The following is a 23,649-nucleotide window of genomic DNA, read 5'->3' as shown; positions in this document are numbered from 1 at the left end:
TTGGGCCAGCCTCCTCAAACATATAACCTCTCACAGTGCTGTCAAGTGGGAAGGAGACCTCTACCTCCTTGTGTTGCCAACACATGGAGTTTACTCACACCAGTGTTTGCCAAATGGATCAATATATATCAAGATGTGCCTTGAAGCCGTAAAAACAATCTTTGAGATATCACACAAAACAAGATGACATTTACACACAAGCACATTTAGAAACATGTTTAAAAAGTATTGTATTTTCAAAACAGTGTGCTTGGTGGTTGTTGGTCCATGCCTTTAGAAGTGTTGGTACTGTTGGTCAGAGTGTGTTCTTCTGACTGCTGCAGACAAAGGGGTTTTGTGGGGAAGTGGGATCAATTAAACCTATTTGCTCATCCACATGGCTGTCAACTGACAGATACGGATGCAGGCTACACTTAAACACACAAGCAAACAAATAAACAACTGTAAATAATACAGAGCTTAAAGGTTTGTAACCTGCAATTTGCAGATACTTATAGTTTGTCAAACTCCATGAAAATGATACATTTTCTAAAATGATTTGTCAGTGGTTGCTACACTTAAACAAGGTTATTTTGTTATTTACTCATATCATCTCAACATATATGCATATTATGTAAATGCTGTGTAAAAAATCACTTCTCTTAAAACACACTAACGGTCAAATAAACAGAGATGCTATAAAACTCACTTAAAGTGGTCTGCAATCAGGCAGACTTAGAATGTAGACCTCTGGTGTGAATAGTAAACACAGATTGGACTACACACACATACACCCACACACATATTCATTTGTTGGATTCTCAACACTTTTCTGCGCATGTGGACAGGCAGGTTAACTGGGCCCCGTCCTGTTCAAAATGGCTGTGATGATAGGTTTGTGAATAGCCAACAAGTGATGTCAATCTTACCATGGCTGAAGGAATGGAGTCTGAAACAGCTGCTACATTGTGAGATCATTTGCTAGATGTCTTTGGTGGAAAGGCCTGGTGCGGCTGCTGGAATAAAGGTGTGCTTGTGTCGAAGGACCTAACATTGGTCCTGTGTTAAACATCTCAAATGTTTTACATTACACAATGAAAGCTTGTTGACGGATGAAGTGGTAAAATAGCTACGGGAATTAAAGTGCATTTAAACACATACACACATGCACACACATACACACTGTTCTGTTGTTGTACACTGGCAAGTGACAGGGAGTTCCCAGGTAGGAGGTGTGCCCTGGTACAAACAGGATACAGGAAATGACCCTTTAACAAGGACCAATCCAAAGAGTGCTCTAAAATAATGGACGCAATGTTACTTCAGTTTTTGAAAGACTGCCAGCTGATTAATTCCAGTCTGTGATTGATTTGCAGAGAAAGCAGTCCACAGCATGTGTGACTCTCACATTAACTCTGTTATACACATGTGAAAAACATGAAATGAAAACCAAATAATGACAAAAAAGCAGTACACATATTTGTGGTTGCGGACTTGAACCTACATGGTATTTTAATAGAAATCAGGGGTGATGGTTAGGACTTCAAACTTTCATCATAAATCATACATCATACATTGTACATGCTTGACAGGGTTGTCAATGTGCACTGTCAGGAAGAGTTTATTGCTGCCACTTTTCATTTGTAAGCTAAATGTTGTAATACAAATGTTTTACCGATCATCTAAGGACAAACTGAAACTCACAAAACATTTTTCTCTGTAAGGATAAGAGAAACATTGTCATCACTCAAAGTTAAAAAGCCTCCTGTGCTGAGGACATCCAATCCGTTCCATTCGTCCTTCAAGGATATCTGAAGACATCGCACCAATTCAAAAGATTTTGTTCAAAAATTGAGACCGGATGAATGAAAAACAAACTTTTGGTATAAAGTATCTACCATATAGAAAGTGAATTAAATAAATAAAATTGGACAAATTGTACTATTGAGACATTTGTGAATAAAGCACATTCCCTAGAAACTCCCATTAACTTCAGCCAATACTAGTGAACAAAGATGTGTTGTGATGGAGTGGTGGGTGGGGGTTCGTTTGCGTTGGTGAGCCATTTAGAACGGTGTGTGTGTTTTTCAACACAGGGCATCTGTACTTATTTGTTTGCAGGCCTGGTGACTTGCCGTTAGGTTTAGTGTGTGTGTGTGTGTGTGTGTGTATGTGTGTAGCAAAATGAGACAACTTTAACGAATATGTTTTCAAACCAAGTTCTGTTTGGTGGTGGGTCAACCTTAGGAAACTGACATACAGCTCTGTGTTTTGACTTGTGGGTTTGTAGATCCTTCTCAAGGCCATTGAAAGTGACCTGACATCTACATGTGATGTAGCTCACTGTTATATGCTGGGCAAAGGAAGGCAGAGGAAGTGTCTTGCTTAGTTTCCAGCATTACCTTGTTGTACAGCAAAGGTGTTTAAAATATTTGTTAGGGGTTAGGGAGTCCAACACTGTGAAGCCGTTGAGGCAATTTGTCAACTCTTCTCAATGTTGAGGCGTATGATGTCACCAGAACAAGAACAAGAACACAGCAGAAACAGCAGTCTCAATGCAGACAGTGATGACTGCTCAACAAGAATTGTCATTTATCATTACCTGAGCATGACAGGTTTCGACAGATGTGTCTTGCAATCTTTATTTTATTTATCTTAATCTAAATAAAGAGGAACATAGGGAATATAATGGCTAATAACTATACACTGGATAAAGAGCTTGAGGTTGAAGTATTGGCGGTAGAAGTGTGTATGGGTGTAAGAAGGTAGTAATGAACATGAACACAGATGGTGGATATGGTACCCTTCCATTCTCATTCCTGTGTGACCGTCAGCAGGCAATGTGGGAGGAGAATATGCAAATATTGCCAAGGGAGGCCCTATTAGGGGACGCAAGTGGTGCCCCGGCTCACAGTAGACTGTTGTCACTCTGACAGAGAGTCCACCACACCCAGAGCCTTAGTCAGGGTCAACACAGACAAGGAGGCACTCTGCTACACCTTCCCTGTCAGCATTTACTTTCTCTATTTTCTTCTCCGAACAACATTTTTGTACTTCTCTATTGTGGATCTGGGTTTTTATTCATTAGTGTTTAAGTCACAGCCTTGTCATTGAGAGGACACAAAATTATCCATAGGCTCTTTTGTGGTGAAATGCAGGTGTGTGTGGGGGCTGGCATTCCAAACGGACATCCATCTCCCATCAGTTGGACACTCCAGAGGAACCAGGTCCACTGATCTCCATTTACTTTTCATTGTTTCTGTTACTCTTAGAGACTAAATCTTTGGGACTTAAGCCTCTTTTCCCCGTGAGGATAAAAGACAAACAAAGATGTACAAAGTTCCAATTCTGATCTTGACAGTGATAGTGTCACTGGCCGGTGCCAAATTCTACAGTCCAAACCAATACAATCTGTACAAGGCAGGGGCAAGTCCACACCATGGCCAAGGGAACCCAACAGGCAGACACAAGTAAGTAGTATCTTTGTCTACAGTATGTCTTTCTTTGTCTATATTCTTGTTATGCTCTCTATTTTTCGCCTTAGGCATTTTTATAATTCGAGCCTTATCAATGGTGATTTTTACCGACCACACAAAACCCAAAGTATATGTTATTTGATGGCTTCTTGCTTCTCCTCTCCTAGGAACCACTGTGCATATGTAGTGGAGAAGAGCGTGTCTTTCACCATGCAGGACGGGGCGGCCCCCTATGTGAAGGCTGAATACAACAAGTGCTCCTGGGGTCAGAAGTGTCCAACTCTCATGTGAGTCATCCTTTAGAAATGATTTCCAATAGAAGCATGGTAATAAATGGACACTGAACTTTCCTACCATAACCATGTTGAGTCTGTACAATTTTCGAGTTTAGGGGCTTACCTGAGCTTGTTTGTAAATGCCCTTTCAGATATCGCCTGATGTACAAACCACACTACAAGGTAGCATATAAAACCCAGACAGAGCTGGAGTGGCGTTGCTGCCCAGGATACTCTGGCTATGGCTGCATGGAGGAACCTCCAGCCTACCACCAACCCATGAAGATGATGCCACCTTTTAAGGGCCCCTCATTTAAGGGTCCACCTTTTAAGGGACCACAGTTCAAGGGTCCACCTGTCCACCCTGGTCTTAAGGCCAATCCCTGGAGTCAACCCAAGAGACCTCCCAGCAATGTCAAATCTTACCCCATGCGTCACTTTGGACCTCCCATGACCTCCTACACAGAGACCTCCTTTGAGCCGTTTCCTTCGGAGCCCGAGCCAGACCACCACCCTCAGCAGCAGCCTGAGGCAGACCACCCTGAGCATGAACCTGAGCATGAGACTGAACAGGAGTCTGAACAGGAGTCTGAACATGAGCATGACCGTGAACATGACCATGAGCATGAACAGGAGCGTGAGCATCGCCCCCAGGAAACACCCCCCCCTGGTGGCAGCCATGATGTTGACGGTGAGATTGGCTGTGCATGTGTTTCCAAAGTCATAGTACATTCATACCCACATGGGTTGATTACACTTAGCATTAAAACAAAACGCAATTGTAGTTCATGGTAAAGTATCACATGCATGCTCATTCAAAAGAATTACTGTATTATAATTCTCATCTACTCATTCCAGTAGAATTACTGTAAAGTGTTTGGATTAGGAAGTGTGCTGTGTGTATGTAAACAGATTCTACTCTCCTTGTAGGCCAGGATCCTGACAGTGAGACTGAGGAACGTCTGGGTCGTATGGAGGAGGACGTGCGGCGCCTGTCCCAGGGCCTGGAGACACTAAAGGGGACCCTAACAGGGTTGGAAGACGCCCTCCGTGCCTCTCTACGCGAGGACGCCAACAGAATGCTGTCTACCCTGCTGTCTGCCTCACCCGGCCCTGTCCCTGCACCTGCTCTGGCCTCTAGCCACTCAGTCGTGGGCTTCGGGGACATTCCTGGTGGAGACCCTGAAGCAGAGGGGCTGGATGGGGGCCTGGCTTTTACAGGTCTGGGGGAGCTGACTAGCAGGGTGGAGCAGCTCAGAACAGAGCTGAAGGTCAAGAGCGCTGAGCTGCAGGAGCTGAGAGGAATGGTGGTGGGCCATGACGGAACCCTGAGGAGGCTGTCTGGTGACCATAGCTCAGCCCGCTCTGCAGGTAAGGATTCCCAGAAGTTTGCGGAGGAGCTGGTAGATGGCAGACTGGGTGCTAGCAGGGCGGAGATCCTGGGTGGGTTTGAGCAGAGGATGGAGGTCGCTGAGGGCCGCTGTGAGGAGAAGGCTGGGGAGGTGCGGCGGCAGTGCCAGCGGGAACAGGAGGAGACACAGGAGCAGCTGGAGCAGGCCCTAGAGGGGAGTGCCACAGGCCTGAAGAAGGAACTAGGACATCTCCAGGCTCAGATCCAGCGCCTGGACACTACAGAGGGCTGCTCTGGCAGGATGGTTGGCTTAGCTGAGAGGGTGCACCTGCTGGAGCAGTCTGTGGCTGGACTCAACCAGTCCCAGGGCCACTTGAGGGTAGAGCTGGGTGGGCACAAGGATCATGTGGAGGGCATGCTGGAGGGGCGGCTAGGGTACGTTGAGGCCCGCCTTAACCTGACTGGCAAGGTGAAGGGGGTCAGCGGTGCCACTGCTGCTGGTGAGACCAGAGTTAGAGAAAGGCTGCTGAACACCACTGAGGTGGGATTGGGTTTGGAGGCTCGTCTGGAGGGGAAGCTGAAAGCTCTGGAGGGCCGTCTGCTGACTGCAGTGGAGGAGCTGGGCAACGCGACGGCCCCGGCCCTGCTGGAGGGTCACGCCGTGCCCACTCTGGAGACAGAGCTTGAGTCCCTCCGCCAGAGGCTGGAGCTGGACGTGGACAGAGTCCAGAGACAGCTGAGCGGCCTTGAGAGTCTCTGCACCTCCTCCTGCAGCTCCTCCCCTCCCTCTGGCCTGCAGGGAGATGCAGCCTCATTACACTCTCGCCTGGTGGAGGAGGAGGACAACATGAAGGGGCTCCTGGATGCTCAAGCTGAGAGTCTGACCAGCCTCAACAGCACCCTGCAGAAGCTACTGGTCAGACTGGACCATAAGGACCACCAGCAGGAAGACAGGGAGGGGAACTCTCTTCAGGGAGAGCTCATGGTGCTCAAGTTTAATGTCCGTTCTGTAAACCGCACTCTCCGGAGTCTGAAAGATTCGGTGGGGTTGGTGGCGCGGGAGGTGGGCCGCGCCAACAGTACCTGGCAGGAGCGGGAGGAGCGTCTGGCCCAGCAGGTGAAAGGGGTGGTGCAGCTGGTGGGCCGGCAGGCATCCATGCTGGGGGCTGGGGAGCGGAGGCTTACCCGGCTGAAGGCAGAACTGCAGGAGCTGAGGAGGCGTCTGGCTGGGGAGGTGCAGGGATGCAAGAGCACGGCGCTGGGAGTCCAGAAAGAAGTTACTGAGGTGGGGGGCCGGGTGGCCAGCGTGGAAGGCCAATGCAAGGGTCTAAGTCACTTGGCTGAGGACCTGGAGAGGATCAGGGCGGAGCTGGAGAGGCAGTCGGACGGACACCTATCCCAGGTCAACGGGACCCTCAGCAGCCATGCTCTGCAGCTGTCTGAGCTGAGAGACGGCTTGAGAAACTGCACAGCCAAGCTAGAGCTGAGCCACCAGAGACAACCTCATAGTCTGGAGCCAGAGCAGAGGAGAGGAGATCAGTAGACAGAAACTTATTACTGTAAAAGGGAGGCCACAATCTGAGTGATGCTGTAATGGGCCATTCTCTAGAACTCCAGAGACATGGGGTTGATGTTGATCATGTTGATGTTGGGAAATGTTCAGAAGTTCGTTGTACAAATGTATCGCACTGCAAGTCCATAGACAATTTCAAATTGTGTTATTGAGTTTGATCAAGTCCAAAGTTTTATATTGATTGATTTTTATATTGATTTAGCCATTGTTTAGAATATCCTTATAGTATCCAAGATACATGTTTTTATTATGTTTTTACTTTTCAATTGCAAGTATCAGAGAAGTTTGTGATTCACATTCATCTTGGTATGTAAATGTTGTTTTTCAAATAAATAGTCATTACATCATTTGATCTATTGGCTGTACATTATGTGAACAGAAATTCAGTAACACAGTAAACAAGGGGAAATTATTCCACCAGAGAGCAGTAGAGAGACACTATGTATCTCAATCACTGCCAACAGTAAAGCTTATTAGATGAGCACCATGATGATTCTGCATACTCTGTGTGTATCTGTCCTTCTCTGTCACCTCCTTCAGGGGGACAGTGTTTACCAAGCAGGAATGATAAAACGCCACGACTAATGCTGGGTACACACTAAAAGATTTTTTTTATATTTTAATATTTTCTAAATGTGAGAGACCACAAACACGAGGACAAAAAAATCCTAGACACACATCAGGATTTCTGATCGTAAATATTCAACAATATTTACGATTGGCGATCGGGGCGGTTCCAACATTCTTCCAAGCAGGTTTGGTCACTCTTAACACACCTCACACCAAGGGAAAATCTGATAAAAAATAATCTGTAGAACTATCAAGATAATCGGGACATTACCTAGGATTGTCGGAAGGGGGGAAATCGGCCCGATTATCCTGTGGTGTGTACCCAGCATTAGGTGGGACAGCCAGACTCTGAGCCCTTCTGTCAGGCAACCAATCACAGTATCTCTCACTATTCCCTCCCCCTGTTACTTCATCTTAGCTCTGATTGGAGTGTATGATGGGCAATGGGTGACCTTCCTATTAAGCCTCAGACCTCAGCCCCAGTGCCCCATCAGACTCCTGGGCCATTAAAAATGACCGATTTGTGGGAGATGAACTGCTGTCATGGGGAAGTGTTTTGGTCACTGAGCTGAGGCATGCAGTGCCTAACAATGGAGCAGAACAGGAGAAAAAAACACAGCGATGTTAGTGGAGCTGGAGGAGACACACACATGCACACACACACACACACACACACGTGCACACACACACAGTATCCAGGGGGGCCTTGTCACACATGATCACTTTCAGACCATCTCTTTGTAAGCACTTACTCGCTCCTCTCCATCTTTTAGTCCCTTAAACCATTCGTTTCTCCCTCTGCATCTTTATTACTTCATCATCCTATTTTTGCTTTACCTACTGTATCATCTCTTGTCTTTTTCCCAGTTCTTCCCCTCTTCTTTCTTTCTTTTTCTTTCTTTCTTTCTTTCTTTCTTTCTTTCTTTCTTCCCCTCTGCTTCTCTCGCTCCATTCAACCCTCAACACCACCAACTCTTTCTAGCCTGCTACACACTAATCATGTCTTTTTCCAAGCAGATAGTCAGACTGTAAATAATCACTTCTCTGTTGAGTTTGGCCCTCAAACAGAGGGTCCTTCCTATGGCTCATCTCCTATTTTAGTCTTCTATGTCTGTGTGCCTCACTCATGGCCTTTGGCCATTGAATGTGTTTATCAATGACTGGCAGCCGATGCAGGCACACAAACAGTAGACATGGCGAAGCATCTGATTGGAAAGACAATAGACAGCATATAGACTCAATATGAATGGCTTTAATCTGTATCCCTCTGAAGATAATGAGAGAAGAAAATAATTGGCCACATAACAGGGAGGGTTAACTGTGTTGAGAACAGCAGGGTCTTAGATGAAAAGATTACAACAAGCTGGCCATGTATGCAAACCTCTGAGAATCACAATGGAGATTGGCACACAGTGCCTGATCCATCTAGCATCTAAGCAGTACAAGATGATACAGGAGGATTCACCCACTGTGTGGGAGTTTTGGGAAATATTTGGTAACTAATCATTTTAGCATTTTACTATATAAATATCCCCCCTGGCATGTCATGTAAATCCACACTGCCCTCAACTAACCCAATGTAGGACGGGCTGGAGCGGCAAATTATTTTCCCACTTCAGGAATCATCTAATAAATTAAAACCACCGAGCATCAGATTTCTCTGAAGTTTCATGATGTCACTCTCCATCAAACATTCAAGCAGGCATAGTGTTATTCTGCCTTATGAACATGACTGTCAAAAAGAAGTTAACAGAACTATTTCACTTATGAGATAAAGGTGCAAATCAGTCTGAGACTTTTCAATGTAAGGCACACATTTGGCTTCTCAAACATGGAAATAGGTTTATCCCACAGATGCATATTTTGTGTGGGACCTGCTATTGTGTTTGGTCTGTGGAGAAGGGAGAAGGGAATTATGGATAAAACAGGATTGACAGTAACATGTAACCTAAAATTAATACATGAAGAGTATCAAGCTAAAAGATACCGCTGTGACTCAAATTCCCATGGTGTGATCTCAGCTCTCACTCTCACTACAGTGACAGGAAGGAAGGAATGGTGATTCATGTAAACACAACAAATACAAAGTACAATCATTACTAGATTATCTAGTTAAATAGTTATTGTGCATTATTTGTCGACCATTTCCTGAATTTTGTCCAGAAAATCAACCTTCTCATGAACCAAAGACAAAAAGTAAAAAGTAAATATTGAAGGTGATGAATTGGTATGAACATTTGGCCAGCAAACATTCTTAGCATAAGCAATGTTATTTCTAGATTCTAATTTCAGTTTAATTCTAGGTATACTAATTATTTTAGGATTACTGGAACCACTGTGCTGTATGTCTTGATGAATTATGTTGTTTATATTATTTATTTAAATGAAGTGAATTAGAAATAAAGTTTTGGTTCGTGGATGAACATGATATCTTCACAGCTGTTCACTTGAATCATATCAATTTTGAACCCTTAATTCTATTTAGTCTCTGCTAGTAAAAACATTTCCACCACAATCCAGTTGAAGAGTGCCTAGCACGTCTGCAAGAAGCAGCAAGAAACTTTCCTTAGTTCTTGGAGTTCTTTGTAAATAGAATGTCTTGAAATTGAGAAGAATATAAAAATAAAGGAAGGGTTTGAGATGGATCTGCAGTAATGGACACACAAGACGCTGTCAACTGTGAGGACTTATGGAGAGCTAATTGTAAATGCAAGACTTTTACACTTTGTCTTTCTTCAGGATCAAACATCCTAGTACTGTTCATATATAATGAGCAGAGACTGTATGGTGCACTGTCAGCTGTTGACTTTCATAAGCTTATGAATGTGTTTTAGAAAATCCCCCTGGGTGCTCTCACAATCCCCAGATCTTTATTGCCTATGGACAAACCTGTTTTTCAGCATTTTTCCCACTGTCCCTCAGATGTACTGTGGCAGTAGAGACACAGTTCAGCCCTTGGCTCCTATACTGGATCTTGTTGATGGGTTGTCTCATCTATACACACTGCGGTATTCATAAACCTTCAGCCTATTAGTAAAACAACCATTATGCTTGGTCCTATGTAGACCAACTGTCTTATTGTGTGATGATGCATGATTGTTCTTGCTCATACAATGATCAATAATCAACCAGAAAATGAATGGCTTATTATTTCTGTCAAGGCCAAGTTTTTCCTAATGAGAGCCGAGTGGTCATTGTAATCATTTCTGATGGTTTTCTGCTGGACATCAGATTAGATTAGCTCACAGACGGACACATGAGCTCACCAGAGCAAGGATGTGATACAGCATTCATCTAAGTTAGTCAGAGGAGGTGAAGATCGCTAAAGTTCCTGCTGAGGCGTGAGTTAATATGACAGCACTGCTCTTTATGGTTCCCTGACAGGCCCTGTGCCTCAGCACAGCTCAGTGAGCGTGCCCACAGGCCCTAAGCTGCTTTCCACGCCTGTCAGTCCAGTGATGTCCAAACCCAAACCAACCTTATGTGTGGGACTGATAAAGATGGTGGGAGCAATGATTCAGGTGCTGTGGGAGGGCTCATTGTTACAGTAGGACTCCTTATTAGAGGGATTGGGAAGAGGGACGTTTGGACCTCCGGGAAAGTCTGTTTTCCAGATGGGTTTAAAATTTCATAATTTTATTTTTGCCCTGAAGAAACACGGTATGACTTATGAGTCACCTAGTAAGGTAGTGTTCAGGAGCCAAACATTGACTGACTAGTACTGACTGACTTTTGTTTTTGGAAGGAAAGCATTGGCATCCCTGTATAAAAATGACTGGCCAAACATGACTGTCTATCAATAACAAATAAACCTTTACATGATTTACAAGGTATGTCCAAGGCTTTTTAGTATTACTAAAAGCTTATAGCAGAGAGGTATCATTAGCTAAGGCTACAATATGGGTATTAGTTGCCTTGTTTCCCAAAATGAATCCATGTTCTTAGAGAATCAGCACATTTTCAGTGTCAACTAATAACACTGCTAAGGGGCTTATCCACCCCATCTTAATATTTGTATAAAAATCCATCCTCTATTCAGAGATGAAATCCTTTAAAGTACACACTTGAAAATTGAATTTAAAGAAACCTAGAGACCTGATTTTCTTGATCAATGCGTTTCTGAGAGCATACTGCAGTACACTGCAGTTACTGTAATCTCAACCTAATTTATTTTGTTATTTTGTTTTTGTTATTTTGTTTTATAGTATAGTATAGTACTGCTATATATCAATTTACAGTAAGGTTAAGGCTCTTGCTTAGAGATAAATAAGGAGACCTCTGCAGATTAGGAGTGGTAACAGGGAGTGAGAGAGAGAAAGAGAGAGAGAGCAAAACTATTAGAAGGGAAATAGAGAAAGGGTAGAGGGTAGAAAGAAGCAAGTTGTAGTAAAAGAGAGAGGGGGTGGTAGATACTGTAAAGAGCATGTAAAACAGACAGCAGGAGCGAGAGGAAGGCTGAGAAAAGATTGTGTGCGAGAAACAGAAAGACAGAGGAAAAAAAAGAGAGAAAGAGAGTGTGCTGGAGAAAGAGAGTAGGATGGTACTTTATGTCATCAGTGACACTCAGAGCTTTCCAGTATTGTGCCGTTTCCTCCTCTTCCTCTCAATGGTTGGACTGGTATCCCTGTGGGCTGAGCGTTCTGCTCCCGCACGCTAGGACCACTGCTGCTCCACAATCAGGACTTCATTTGACCGTGTTTGTGCCAGTGTGTGAACGTGTGTTTGTCCGTGTCTGTGGCTGCTTGTCTGCTTGGATGTGTGTGAGTGTGCATGTCAGAGAGGAGAGAGGCTGCAGCTGGACTCACAGTGTAGGTCTGTGAACCTGGTCGGGTCTTCCTCTTCTCTCTCCGTGGCTGTCCGAGCTGGTCTCTCCCGTGGTGTGGCAAGGGGCAGGGGCTCTGTCCTGCTCTCCACCTGGCCTCCATGAGTTTATCTGAGGACACACATCTCCTCCCAGGAAGGTAAGCATGGCGCGGGCTCACCAAGGATTCTGTATGCTGTCGGCTCAGCTCAGCACCGAGGGATTAGTGCATAGCAAAGCTGTTACTGGGGATCACAGGCATTGATGCTGGTCTGGGCTCTTCCAAGTCCTGCTGTTATTTGTGTTGGCTGGTGGTGGTGTCAAAGATAACAAAATATTTGATGTTTGATGTTTTTTATATTGACACCAAAAATATTTATATTTTTTATAGGATAAAGTTGACACGTTGTAGATTTTTTTTTTTTTATCATGCTAGCTTTCTTGAGTCCCGTATGCTTGCCTATGTCTGTCTCTGGATATTTCTGAGATGTGAAGACATTTTTACTGCTTGAATTGAGTGTGATCTAAAAATATATTATTTGGCTCTCCAAATTCAAAGGCTTTTCCTTTGAGAGGATGGATTATGGAAATTAACATTGGACAGTGGTAATAAAGTATTTGCCTGTACAAGTAGTAGTGTTGTTGAGTATTAGCTTAGATTAGAGCCAGATTCAGGTGCTGTGTTGTTTTTTTACACAGACAGTTGAGAAGAGAGAGAGAGAGAGAGAGAGAGAGAGAGAGAGAGAGAGAGAGAGAGAGAGAGAGGACAGACAGACAGACAGACAGACAGACAGACAGAGAGAGAGAGAGAGAGAGAGAGAGAGAGAGAGAGAGAGAGAGAGAGAGAGAGAGAGAGAGAGAGAGAGAGAGAGAGAGAGAGAGAGAGAGGGAGACAGACAGACAGACAGATTATGTATTTTAGTAGCCTGGATACAAAACTCTGTTTGACCCTTTGAAAGTCGTAACCTTCAAAAACTCTACATGCAGATGCACAGACTCCATTGCACAAACTCACATCTGCAAAACGTCCTTTTAGATTGTGGAAACTGAAATGTAGCTGTCATATTCATCCACCTATTTACACCGTTTACAGAGGGAAAGGTTGGCAAATGATCATATCAATAATAATGTAGTGTCTTTAATTTGGTTTGTAATACAGTTAATAACTGGTTGTTTATGTAACATGGTGGTGTAGATAGTGGGGGGGGGGGGGACATAGGAAGCAGACAGCGTGATGATGACATAGCTTGGGCAGCAGAAACATTTAGTTGCATTCTTTACAGCTCATCTGTTTCTGAGAGTCTTGGGACAGCTTTGACATGGCCTGGAGGTAGGCCAACACTCACATACCCTACGAGCATGGGTGCAAAATCCACCATGACATGGGCCAAAGGTGATTTAGGGATAGGTAACTGAGGTCATGATCTGGATTTGAATCAATGTCTATAATGACTGGGGACGGATTCACTGAACTAGGGTAAAGTAAGACTACCGTGCAATCAATCTATGTAGATTAGTGAGTCAACTCAGATCCAGTTGCTGTCATGGACATTGGTCTGTCACACTGTCATGCCAGACTGGGTCACACACACATTTGCTTACTGCGTAGCAGTATTTTAATCACATGCCTCCTGTGCTGTATATTGTCACTCACTCCTCAGCGTAAATACCACTGTTAGGTAGCAAAGCTGGCTGAAGCAGTGTATGAAAGGGTTGCATTGCGTGCCTAAATCAGGATTGCCATGAGTTCAAATCCCGGTGTGGGCAAGAGAAGGAGGAAAAGTACTGACGAGGCGACGCAACGGCACCTGTGATAAATGCAGTTTCAGAAACTTACAGCATCTGCCTGTGCATAAACAATACGTCTCATTGCAAAAACATCTGCAGGCTTTTTCCCATTTACATCAGCTCTAACTGGTTTTATCAGGCTACCTCCTTAAGTTTCACATTCTCTTAGCCGTGATGGTAATATTCTCACCAAACTTTTAAAGTCGATACGATTAAGGACTGCATGTCTTATTAATTTCGATCAATAACTGCCACAGCATAGTGCTCCAGTGCAAATGGGTTTGTAACTCACTGCTCATTTTAAGAAGCTTTTTGTGGATGAAAGAACTCAAGGCCATTACCTTCTTAACATGCAACTTATGAAAATAAAACTGTTGACCGTAAGTTTGGATGCTAATGGTTAGGGAGTCCACTACCGTGAATAAAACATTGTGCATTGGAGGGGAGGGGGGAGGGGGTGGTGGAGTGGAGGAAGGCTGCATAGATCAGAAGAAGGCTTATACTTACACTCATAAATCTGGAACAGTTTTTTAAAGAGAAAACACTTGTGGTACAATCATAGTTAAATCCCAAACCTGTATTGGTGGATTGATCTCTTGACCGTTTTTACAAACGCCTTAAAAGATGTAGTCTACATTTAACCACCTATATGATGCACACCAATTTCAAGTAAAATAAAGACATTCGCACCCCAATGAACTGCCTCTGAATCAAGGCAGAAAATATACTGATGGATGTCTCTTTGTGGCACCAGAGTCCAGCTATTTTCACCTTTTAATTAGTGCTCCACTGGGTATGGGTGCTTTGGTCCATACAGCCAACATCAACACTTGCCTTCATTCTGCAGTGTGCCTCTTGCAGTATGTGCAACTTAACTACCGTTGTGATGTCAGTTCTGGAATGAAGAGCCAGCTACAAAGAGAACGCACACGAAGAACACACACAGAGAATGCAAATGGAAAACACACGACTCACCTCACTCCCGTGACCTTGTGGAGCCTCGGCAGGCCTGCAGGGGACATGACACACTCATCTAACCACATGTGACACGTGTTGCAATGCAAGTCAACAGGGTTTGCATTATATTACATAATAACATACCATCCAATCAGAATAGCATGCAGCCTGATGCACAGCATGCTCTCTGGTGTGGAACAAAAAAGCATTTAGAACCACCTTGAATTTTTGCTTGCATCCATAAATTCATTCATTCACACAGTGACAGTGAACAGTTGTGAACAGACACATCCTGCTTCAAGAAGACAAGTTAATGAGACAGAAACAAACACAGTGAAAAGGTTCATTGAGGTTTAGTAAAAGTCAGACAGACAAGATAATAGTATCAACGAGAAAAAACGCCTTGAAGTTTTATGTCTGCGCAAACCCGTCAAGTTCACATCCCTGTCTGTCCAGACTCATACGTATATGTTAGGGACATCCAAACAAAGGGTTTGGATTTTTATGAAGGATCTTGTCTTTTGGTTGTTTTTGATGGATGTTTGCGCAAAATACTACATACATTTTTGTGGAGTACACTTTTTTATCATGTGTCTTGCTGTTAATTGTTATCTAGCTGGATCACTATGTTAAAGCCATTAGGTTTATTTGTCTACCTAGATCTTGTCATCTTGGCAAAGATAATTAGCCAGCCAGTTATGTATTTTTGGGGGAAAACTTTACAATCAAAAAATGTTGGAGTAGAAGGCATTCTGAACATGTGTTCAATGTGGCGTGTATAACTTTGTCAACTGCACTTCTTCCAAAGACCTCTTGGTCCTGGAAGAACTTCAAAGAGTCAGTGCAAACACAAAGTTGTTTTGTGAAACATTAACACCAATGACACAATTTGGTGTTACTGATATTAATTTGATTTTATTAATACTCTTTAGACATTTTTTACCATTTCAATTACCAATACCTTTTTACCTTGGACCACCAAATTCTAATCAGTTTAACCTTGAATCCAAGTGGACATTAATGCCAAAATCTGAAGAAATTATTTCAAAAGCATTCCTTTTTTATATATTGTGTTCACGAGAATGGAACAGAAGGATGTGTGGACAAACTTAAAAAACATGCCTCTGGCTCAGCTGTTGCTGGCAGAGGCATCACAACACTCACTTGCTCACTCAAGCAGTGCCTCTCCCAGGCAATTACACTCCATATACGGCCATCCAGAATAACCAACATGGTGCAAACAACTCGGATTGGGCGATTATTTCTCTCACCATCAGACAGAATCAGTTGAGGGTCAGTTCCAATTACAGTGGTCAGTTTGACTAAAAGTAGAAGAGGAGCAGAAAAGTCTGCCGGGAGACAAGAACAAGATTGAGAGGAGTACTAACTACTATACTGCTCAGAGCCTCTACATTTCTATCGCTGAAAAATTAAAAGAGGAAAACTTCTGTGTTTTGCTTGTGACAAATAAGAGAAAAATGTAGAAAGGATAGTGGAATGTTTAGAACGTTAAATAGATATGACAGAAGGATTGTGTGTTATTCAAATATTAATTGATTGCAGACACAGTTGGCTTTAGTATGTACAATCTGAGGGTATGGGTCTTGCACTGACATTTGATTATGCACTGTTGAAGAGTACAGCTGTCCAACAGATAGCAAAAACATGTTAGCAGTGTCACAGCTCAGTCACTTTATAACACACAATCAGCCACAGCTGACCAGCTCCTCTGGGCCATCCAGCTCTCTAAGGTGTTCCCACTTACACACACACACACACACACACACACACACACACACACACACACACACACACACACACACACACACACACACACACACACACACACACACACACACACACACACACACACACACACACACACACACACACACACACACATAAACACACATAAACACACATAAACACACATAGACACAGCTGACAGGTTGCTCTAGGGTCTGTTGTGAGAATCATCCTCAGAGTTCAGTGAGCATGCGTATCTCACAGAAATGAACTCTGGAAAAGAACAGAGAATATGTTTGGCACTGATGAATCATGGTCATCTGTAATGAAGCCTTGTGATTCATGTTCAACACGATAAAGTACACACCCTTAGCTTTTAGGTTGTTTATGAGAAATCCTGTGGACTTTACAGTAATCAAAAACGCAGTGAATGAAAGAGCTGTTTGAAGACTTTCTCATTAGGGGTCTGTGAGCACCAATGAACCATGTGTCTTCAATGAACAAGGGAAACATCCTCAGCTTTATGTAACATCTGAAAGTAAAATAGGTTGAGAAGAAAGAGAGAAATATCATAAGCTCATACTGTAGCAAGCTTGTTTTATGTTCCCATGTCACTTTGAGTTTGTATTTATGTGTGTGTGTATGAGTGTGGGTGCGTGGTTTGGCAATACTGTGTAGAGTTTGGATGCTGATTCAAGGACTCTAGTCTAGGGTCATCCTGTGATTGAATGATGACCTAATTGTTTCTTTTTAAAAACATTTCATGTTGATTCTATGTCTCTGCTCTGTTTATGTCAAATAAAATGCAGATTATTTTTGGATGAGTATATAAAATGTTGTACATGTAGCAAGAATGCAACATTTATGATTAAGATTACGTTTGTTTGTTTGCTTGAAACTACATACTACTGTCGGTCTACAATATTTTTTTACTTTTATACTAGTTAGTATATTGCACGTGACATAAACTGCAGACATAATCTGAAGAAATGATGTTCTGTATTAAAACCCATCCATGGTGATGATAAGCCTTCAGTCAGGCAGATCAGTTAAGGTAAGGTTGCCACAATGTAGAATATGTAAGACCATGAAGACCATGTTAGTTCAGTATTAATCTCAGCACTTCTCCCAACCCTTCATGTCAGGGTTTGTGATAACAGAGGTATTGCTTCCTCTACATTACATACACCATGAGATACAATATCATACATCACATTTTCAGGTTTAAAATGGTTTTGTCTGGCACCTGCCATGTTGTGCTCATGGTGAAGAGTAGAATCATCTGGCTCCTCAATCCATTCCAGTTTAAATCATGTCCTAAACCGTGAGTCTATATGTATCCATGTATATATTTTGTATATTTGCTTGTGTGTACGAGCAAGCATGCACAGCAATCATTTGATGCATCATACATAGAAAAAAACAAGATGATCTGCTCTGTGAAGCAAATTTGAATTCAAATAATCTCAATCTCCCTTGCCCTCAACACTGCCTTTCTCTATCTGTCACTATCAATCTGCTCTGCAGGACCGTTTGGCTCTTAATAATCTTAATAATCTGACTTTTGGGGAATTATATTTGGTCTGCAACTACATAAGCTTCAGGCACTAGGAGGCACAGAATCTTTTGGCTCTCCCATTCGATTTCTCTTGGACAAATTGTTTCATCTTTCACACTTGAAAGCATTAAGCAGGAGTTCAATGTGGTGAAAAACACATTTTCACAAGTTTCTACATTCTGAATACAAGGCCTTGCAGATGAAGCTGAAGTGAAGTACACACATTTATACACCCTTTTTATGTCTGCAAATACATAAATAGTGCTAGCAATATTCATGAGGTGTTCTAATGATAAGATATTTCTTGGCGTTGTCTCTCCTGCAGCAGTGAATACAATGATCTTAACTAAACACACTGACAGCAGCTTGTCATGCCAGTTATAATCCTGGTCATTCCCTGCTCCTGCTAATCACAGACAGATGAAGTGCATACGGAACCTTTTCTTTTACTTGACTACTTTCTCCCCTCAATATGTCTTGACTTGGTCCTAGCAGGACAGTAAACTGCTGTGACAAGACTTTCAAATATCTACAGTACTGTACAGACGACAAACAGGCCTCTAAGTAAACTATTGTACAGCTCAAACAAATAACCTTTGCCTCTCTTCCTCAGATGGGAAATGCTTCAGACTCAACCCTATTTGTCTCAACTATCTCTAAGGAGTATGATATCTTCATGGGTACATTGTATATCCTGTTCTGTAAGTCCAGTCTCATTTGTCTAACATTTATACCAATGTCTCTGTTTGTTTCCTTTTCCTTAATCTATCCTATTCTCTCACCTTATCTTTCAGGTGTTATGTCACTACTGGGGAATGGTGTCCTGCTACTTGTTGCATATCAGAAGCGGTCGACCTTGAAGCCGGCTGAGTTCTTCATAATTAACCTGGCCATCAGCGACCTTGGGATGACCATGTCTTTGTTCCCTCTTGCCATTACTTCATCTTTTGCTCATAGGTATGTTGTATCTCGCTCCCGTCACACTCGCACAGGATGATTCATATTCCCCAATGATAACCAGCAGATTTTTCAATAAAGTGACATTCATTCTCTCTTCCCTTTTTGAAGGTGGATGTATGATGAGGTTACCTGCCAGATATATGCTATGTGTGGGGTTCTGTTCGGTCTGTGCAGCCTGACCAACCTCACAGCCCTCTCATCTGTTTGCTGCCTCAAAGTCAGCTTCCCCAACTACGGTGAGTTAACATAGGGGTACATGCATCTACGAATGTCTACGAATAAGAGATGGATAGAACCTCATCATTTCCATTGTCCCTTGTGACCAGGTAACAAATTCTCCTCGTCTCACGCCTGCCTCCTGGTGGCTGGAGTGTGGTGCTACGCCTCTGTGTTTGCTGTTGGCCCCTTGGCACATTGGGGACGCTATGGGGCGGAGCCTTACGGCACAGCCTGCTGCATCAACTGGCATGCTCCCAACAACGAACCGACGGCCATGTCTTACATCGTCTGCCTCTTCCTCTTCTGCTATGCTCTGCCATGCACCATCATCTTCCTCTCCTACACCTTCATCCTGCTGACAGTACGTGGCTCCCGACAGGCCGTCCAGCAGCACGTATCGCCCCAGACCAAGACCACCAACGCTCACGCCCTCATTGTGAAGGTAAGCCCTGGATTAGCAGACACTCAGGCACTTTTGCATCTGAAAGATTCACTGCTTTCTTGCAGTATGTGAGTGCATGCAGAACATGCCCTGAAGTGTCCTTCTTTGTTTCTCTCCTCTCTGCCTTCTTGTGAGTGTGTCTCTCAACAGTTGTCGGTGGCAGTGTGTATTGGCTTCCTGGGTGCATGGAGTCCTTACGCTGTGGTGGCCATGTGGGCAGCCTTTGGGGATGCCACTGCCGTACCTCCGGTTGCCTTTGCTCTGGCAGCCATCTTTGCCAAGTCCTCCACCATCTACAACCCTATTGTGTACCTACTTTGCAAACCTAACTTCCGTAAGTGTCTGTACCGAGACACATCCACGTTCCGTCAGAGGATCTGCAGGGGCAGTCCTCGTCTTGAGCAAGCCGATCCTTTTGGATCCACCTCCCAACGCAACAACAAGGACATGAGCATTTCTACACGCTTCTCCAATGGACAGCCAGAGTGCCACGGGGTGTGTCTGCACTGTGCTGAGGAAGGAACGCCACACGGTCACTCGGACACGCACCAGAAGACTGCATGCATGATGACAGGCTCCACCTTCACTGCGGTGACTGTGGGTGAGCTCTCGGCCAAACTGCAGTCTGAATTCCTATAGGGCATCATCCTCTCTGAGGAAGACAAGGAGAGACAGACTGATGTGGGAAAAAAGTTGACACAGGAGAGACAGTGTAAACAACAAATCGTTGAATCGTACATGACTGGTGAGTCTGTGTCAGCAACAGAGAGGAGTGCTACAATGACAAACCCTTGACAGCCCTTGTTGCTTGAGCAGCTTCTGCCAGGGCTGCAAACACCAGAAACAGCATCCTTCCTGGACTCTGTACCCTCCAGTGCCAACCCATCTGAAGCATTGGTTGCTTGTTGCTGTCCAGGGTGCAGTTGGTGGCTGTTATCAATGCCATGTTTGTCAGTGCCTCTGTTTCAAAATGCAGGACATCAATTAATGCAGTAGCTGGTATTATAACAAGATAGGAGGAATAAAATGGAAAAAATAAGAAGAATAAAATAAGAAGAATAAACTAGAATTTTTTATTGTCCTTCAATATCACCATGGACCAGGGCTGTTTCAAGCAAGCTAAAGTTGCTGTTCACAAAAAAAACAACTATGTAACACAAGACAACATAAGATACATTATCCAACATCAGAGTAAAATACTATAAATCAATTTCTCTAATCAAAGTTTTTAATATGAAAAAATGTACTGTGAAAAAAAGGACAATTAGACAATCAACAGGCTGGAAAACAGACCCAAAGGGAATAAAAATAACATATCATAAAATAATGATCAACTTGTCTGGTGATCCCATGCCTGTGTAGCAACAGGCCTTAGCTGACTTTTCCCTATCATACTGAACTGTGAAGTAGCTGTAGTGTTCCCTTGGACTTTTGTTTTGTTGTATTGTCGACCTTGATTTGAGAACTGTATACAGATAGAGAGTGATCTGTTTTAAACACAATCATGCCCTGAATTAAAATCTTAATTAAAACCATTTAACAATCTGCATGATGTGTTAGTGTGGTTTACAATGTTTTGTGTTATTGGTTAACTTTAGGAGGTTGGGGAACTGTAAATAACTTAAGTCCTATATAAGTTATTAGTTTATCAAGGGAAATACATCTCATTGCTCACAATAGAGTTCAGTGAACATATGGACACATGTTACAGAAGCAATTCTTCACAGCCATGTTGCCATTGTGACAAAAACAAAAAACATAAAGCTGTAGCAGTTTAACAAACGTTGTTTTGCCCTCCAAAAGTCAAATCTATTCATCATAAAGTCAAGACAATGAGCTGTCTTAAGAAATCAGGAAAAGACTAAGAATCTTGCTCAAGGAAGAAATACATCTTATCTTTGGCAGAGGAGCAATGAGTCTGGGCAGTTTTTCCTGCTTGTAGTTCTAGACAGGTAAGTGTGTATGAGCAAACAATACTGAGTTGGGTTGGCATCCAAGTTACTGCTGAAGGAGTGCCAACATTGTTAGAATATGTTAATGATCATTATAATGCATCTCTCTGTAAACTTAATTGTCTTAAGTCTGATGACGGTAGCTCCTGAGTGTAAATCCTCTACTGGATAGTGTTGAACTGATGTGAATTTGGTGCAAATCCAAAACATGTAAATCTTCTTTATGAGAGTGCCTAAAAGAGAGTGGGTGTTCATATACAGTACAGTACAGGTTGAAGATGTAATTAAGTGCAAAGTGAGCATTTTACTCTGAAGTAATTCTATCTTAGTACCCCCACAATACCCCTACAGCTTTGTGTCTTCTTAAGGCGTGTGACTAAACCCTTCTGACAAAATCCAACCTGACAGGGTAAAATAATGAGCGCCTCATATAAAAGAAGTTACATAAGAACAAGATGTAAGTTCAATACGCACACTGCATTCAAGTCCTCCCCCCAAAAAAATCAACAACGATCATTCCAGACAAGGACAGTGTACTAGTTTGTCCTATCTGGATAAGCAGACAATGTTATCTGTGAACAGCAACACTTCTTATAGCATTCATTTTGTTGAGGAAAATCTGACATCAAATTCACGTGCACAGAAAGTACAATATGATTTCTCCAAATAACATCTTGCTTTATCTTTACCAAATATCTTCACCCTCACTTTTCACTGCTCATTATTCAGCAATTTCTTCAGTAACCCTCTATTTTTATTGTTGTTATTATTCTAAAACCCTCTGGTATTCATACGGATTGTGGGGGTTTGAAGACTTAACAAAGACTTGCCACACCAGCTGTTCCAAAGCTTCCCCATTGCTCCAGGCATAAGCTACTTCAAGAGGCAAATTTATCTTGGCGTGTTGATTTTTCAGCCTGCTGTCCATGCCTCAGCAGACACTAGGGAGGCAATTTTGCTCTGGTGTGTATGCTGCTGTGAGACTGTGCTTATCTCTCTAACTCTTTCTCTCCATATCTGTGTGGTCACACAAATTAGAAATGTAATTTCTCCTTGGATTTATGTAACTGGGAGTTGTATAATACAATGGCAGAGGGGGCTCTCCTGCTCACGTTGGGTTGACCCGTTCTCCTTCTGATAATTAGGGTGACGATGTGAAGCCTATAGGCTTCTTGGATTAGCTGTCACTGTGAATCCTTCAACTTTCATAAGTTCCTTTTTCTGGAACTTCTATAGTTTAATTTGCTGGTCCAGACAGGCAGGCATTTAACTTTAATGAGTGAAATCTCATAGAATACTTTTCTGCTCAAACAAACTAGATTGACCAACACTCCCAAATTACATTTTTGTGTCCTTGTGATGCTCAGCCAGATGCTCGTTATAGATGTTTTTGTCATTGTCCAAACTCTACTCACTGTTGAGGCCGACAGTAGTACTAAACTTCATTCATTGTTGTTTTGCCACAACACCTGTGTCAATCACCGTCCACCGGGTTGTGATTGTTCGGCGTTCCCCAATGTTTCAGTTGAAAAAAGATAAATCCTTCGAAGTTGCTCATGCGACGTTTTGGAGAAAAGTATTATGGCTGCTCGTGACCTGTCTGGTCTCGTGCATGCTCAAATGCGCGGTATAGCGCAGTCGACCCGCTTTATTGTTCCAAGCCCCAATTAAACACGACGTATTTCGATATCGTGTGAGTAGCATAGAGTGAAATATATCTAGTTAAATATATTTTACACTTGTTTGATAAGATATCAAGTTAAATGAAAAATACATAGATCAGTTGACTCGCTTGCTACTTACTGGAGCTTGCAAGTAGGCTAGCCTATGGATGTAGACTGTGAGGCCTAAAGACAGTACAGTGAGCTTTAGTGTTCGTAGCTGGTCTTGTTGGGTCTTTTTTGTTGGTCATAGTGAAAAGATGGTGGCTAACTTCTAGCTACTGTATTTCGTTTTTAACATTACTCGGATTTTGTTTTGACACAGTTTTTATTGTTGGATG

General features: G+C 43.0%; 2 protein-coding genes across 2 annotated transcripts; both read left to right on the top strand.

Moving 5' to 3' along the window:
- The first annotated feature begins 3,309 nt into the window (after positions 1-3,309).
- emilin3a (elastin microfibril interfacer 3a) lies at positions 3,310-6,624 on the top strand. Its single transcript, XM_067240689.1, has 4 exons — positions 3,310-3,449; positions 3,623-3,742; positions 3,883-4,421; positions 4,661-6,624. The coding sequence occupies exons 1-4, from the start codon at positions 3,310-3,312 to the stop codon at positions 6,622-6,624; spliced, it is 2,763 nt and encodes a 920-aa protein (XP_067096790.1).
- Positions 6,625-18,687: 12,063 nt separating this feature from the next.
- On the top strand, positions 18,688-20,334 carry opn7d (opsin 7, group member d). Its single transcript, XM_067240623.1, has 5 exons — positions 18,688-18,775; positions 18,869-19,031; positions 19,143-19,270; positions 19,361-19,695; positions 19,846-20,334. Exons 1-5 carry the CDS (start codon positions 18,688-18,690, stop codon positions 20,332-20,334), a joined length of 1,203 nt encoding a protein of 400 aa, XP_067096724.1.
- The last annotated feature ends 3,315 nt before the right edge of the window (positions 20,335-23,649 follow it).

Source organism: Osmerus mordax, chromosome 7 (genome assembly GCF_038355195.1).
Source record: "Osmerus mordax isolate fOsmMor3 chromosome 7, fOsmMor3.pri, whole genome shotgun sequence".
Taxonomy (NCBI): Eukaryota; Metazoa; Chordata; class Actinopteri; order Osmeriformes; family Osmeridae; genus Osmerus; species Osmerus mordax.
This window is presented reverse-complemented; position numbering and strand designations above follow the sequence as displayed.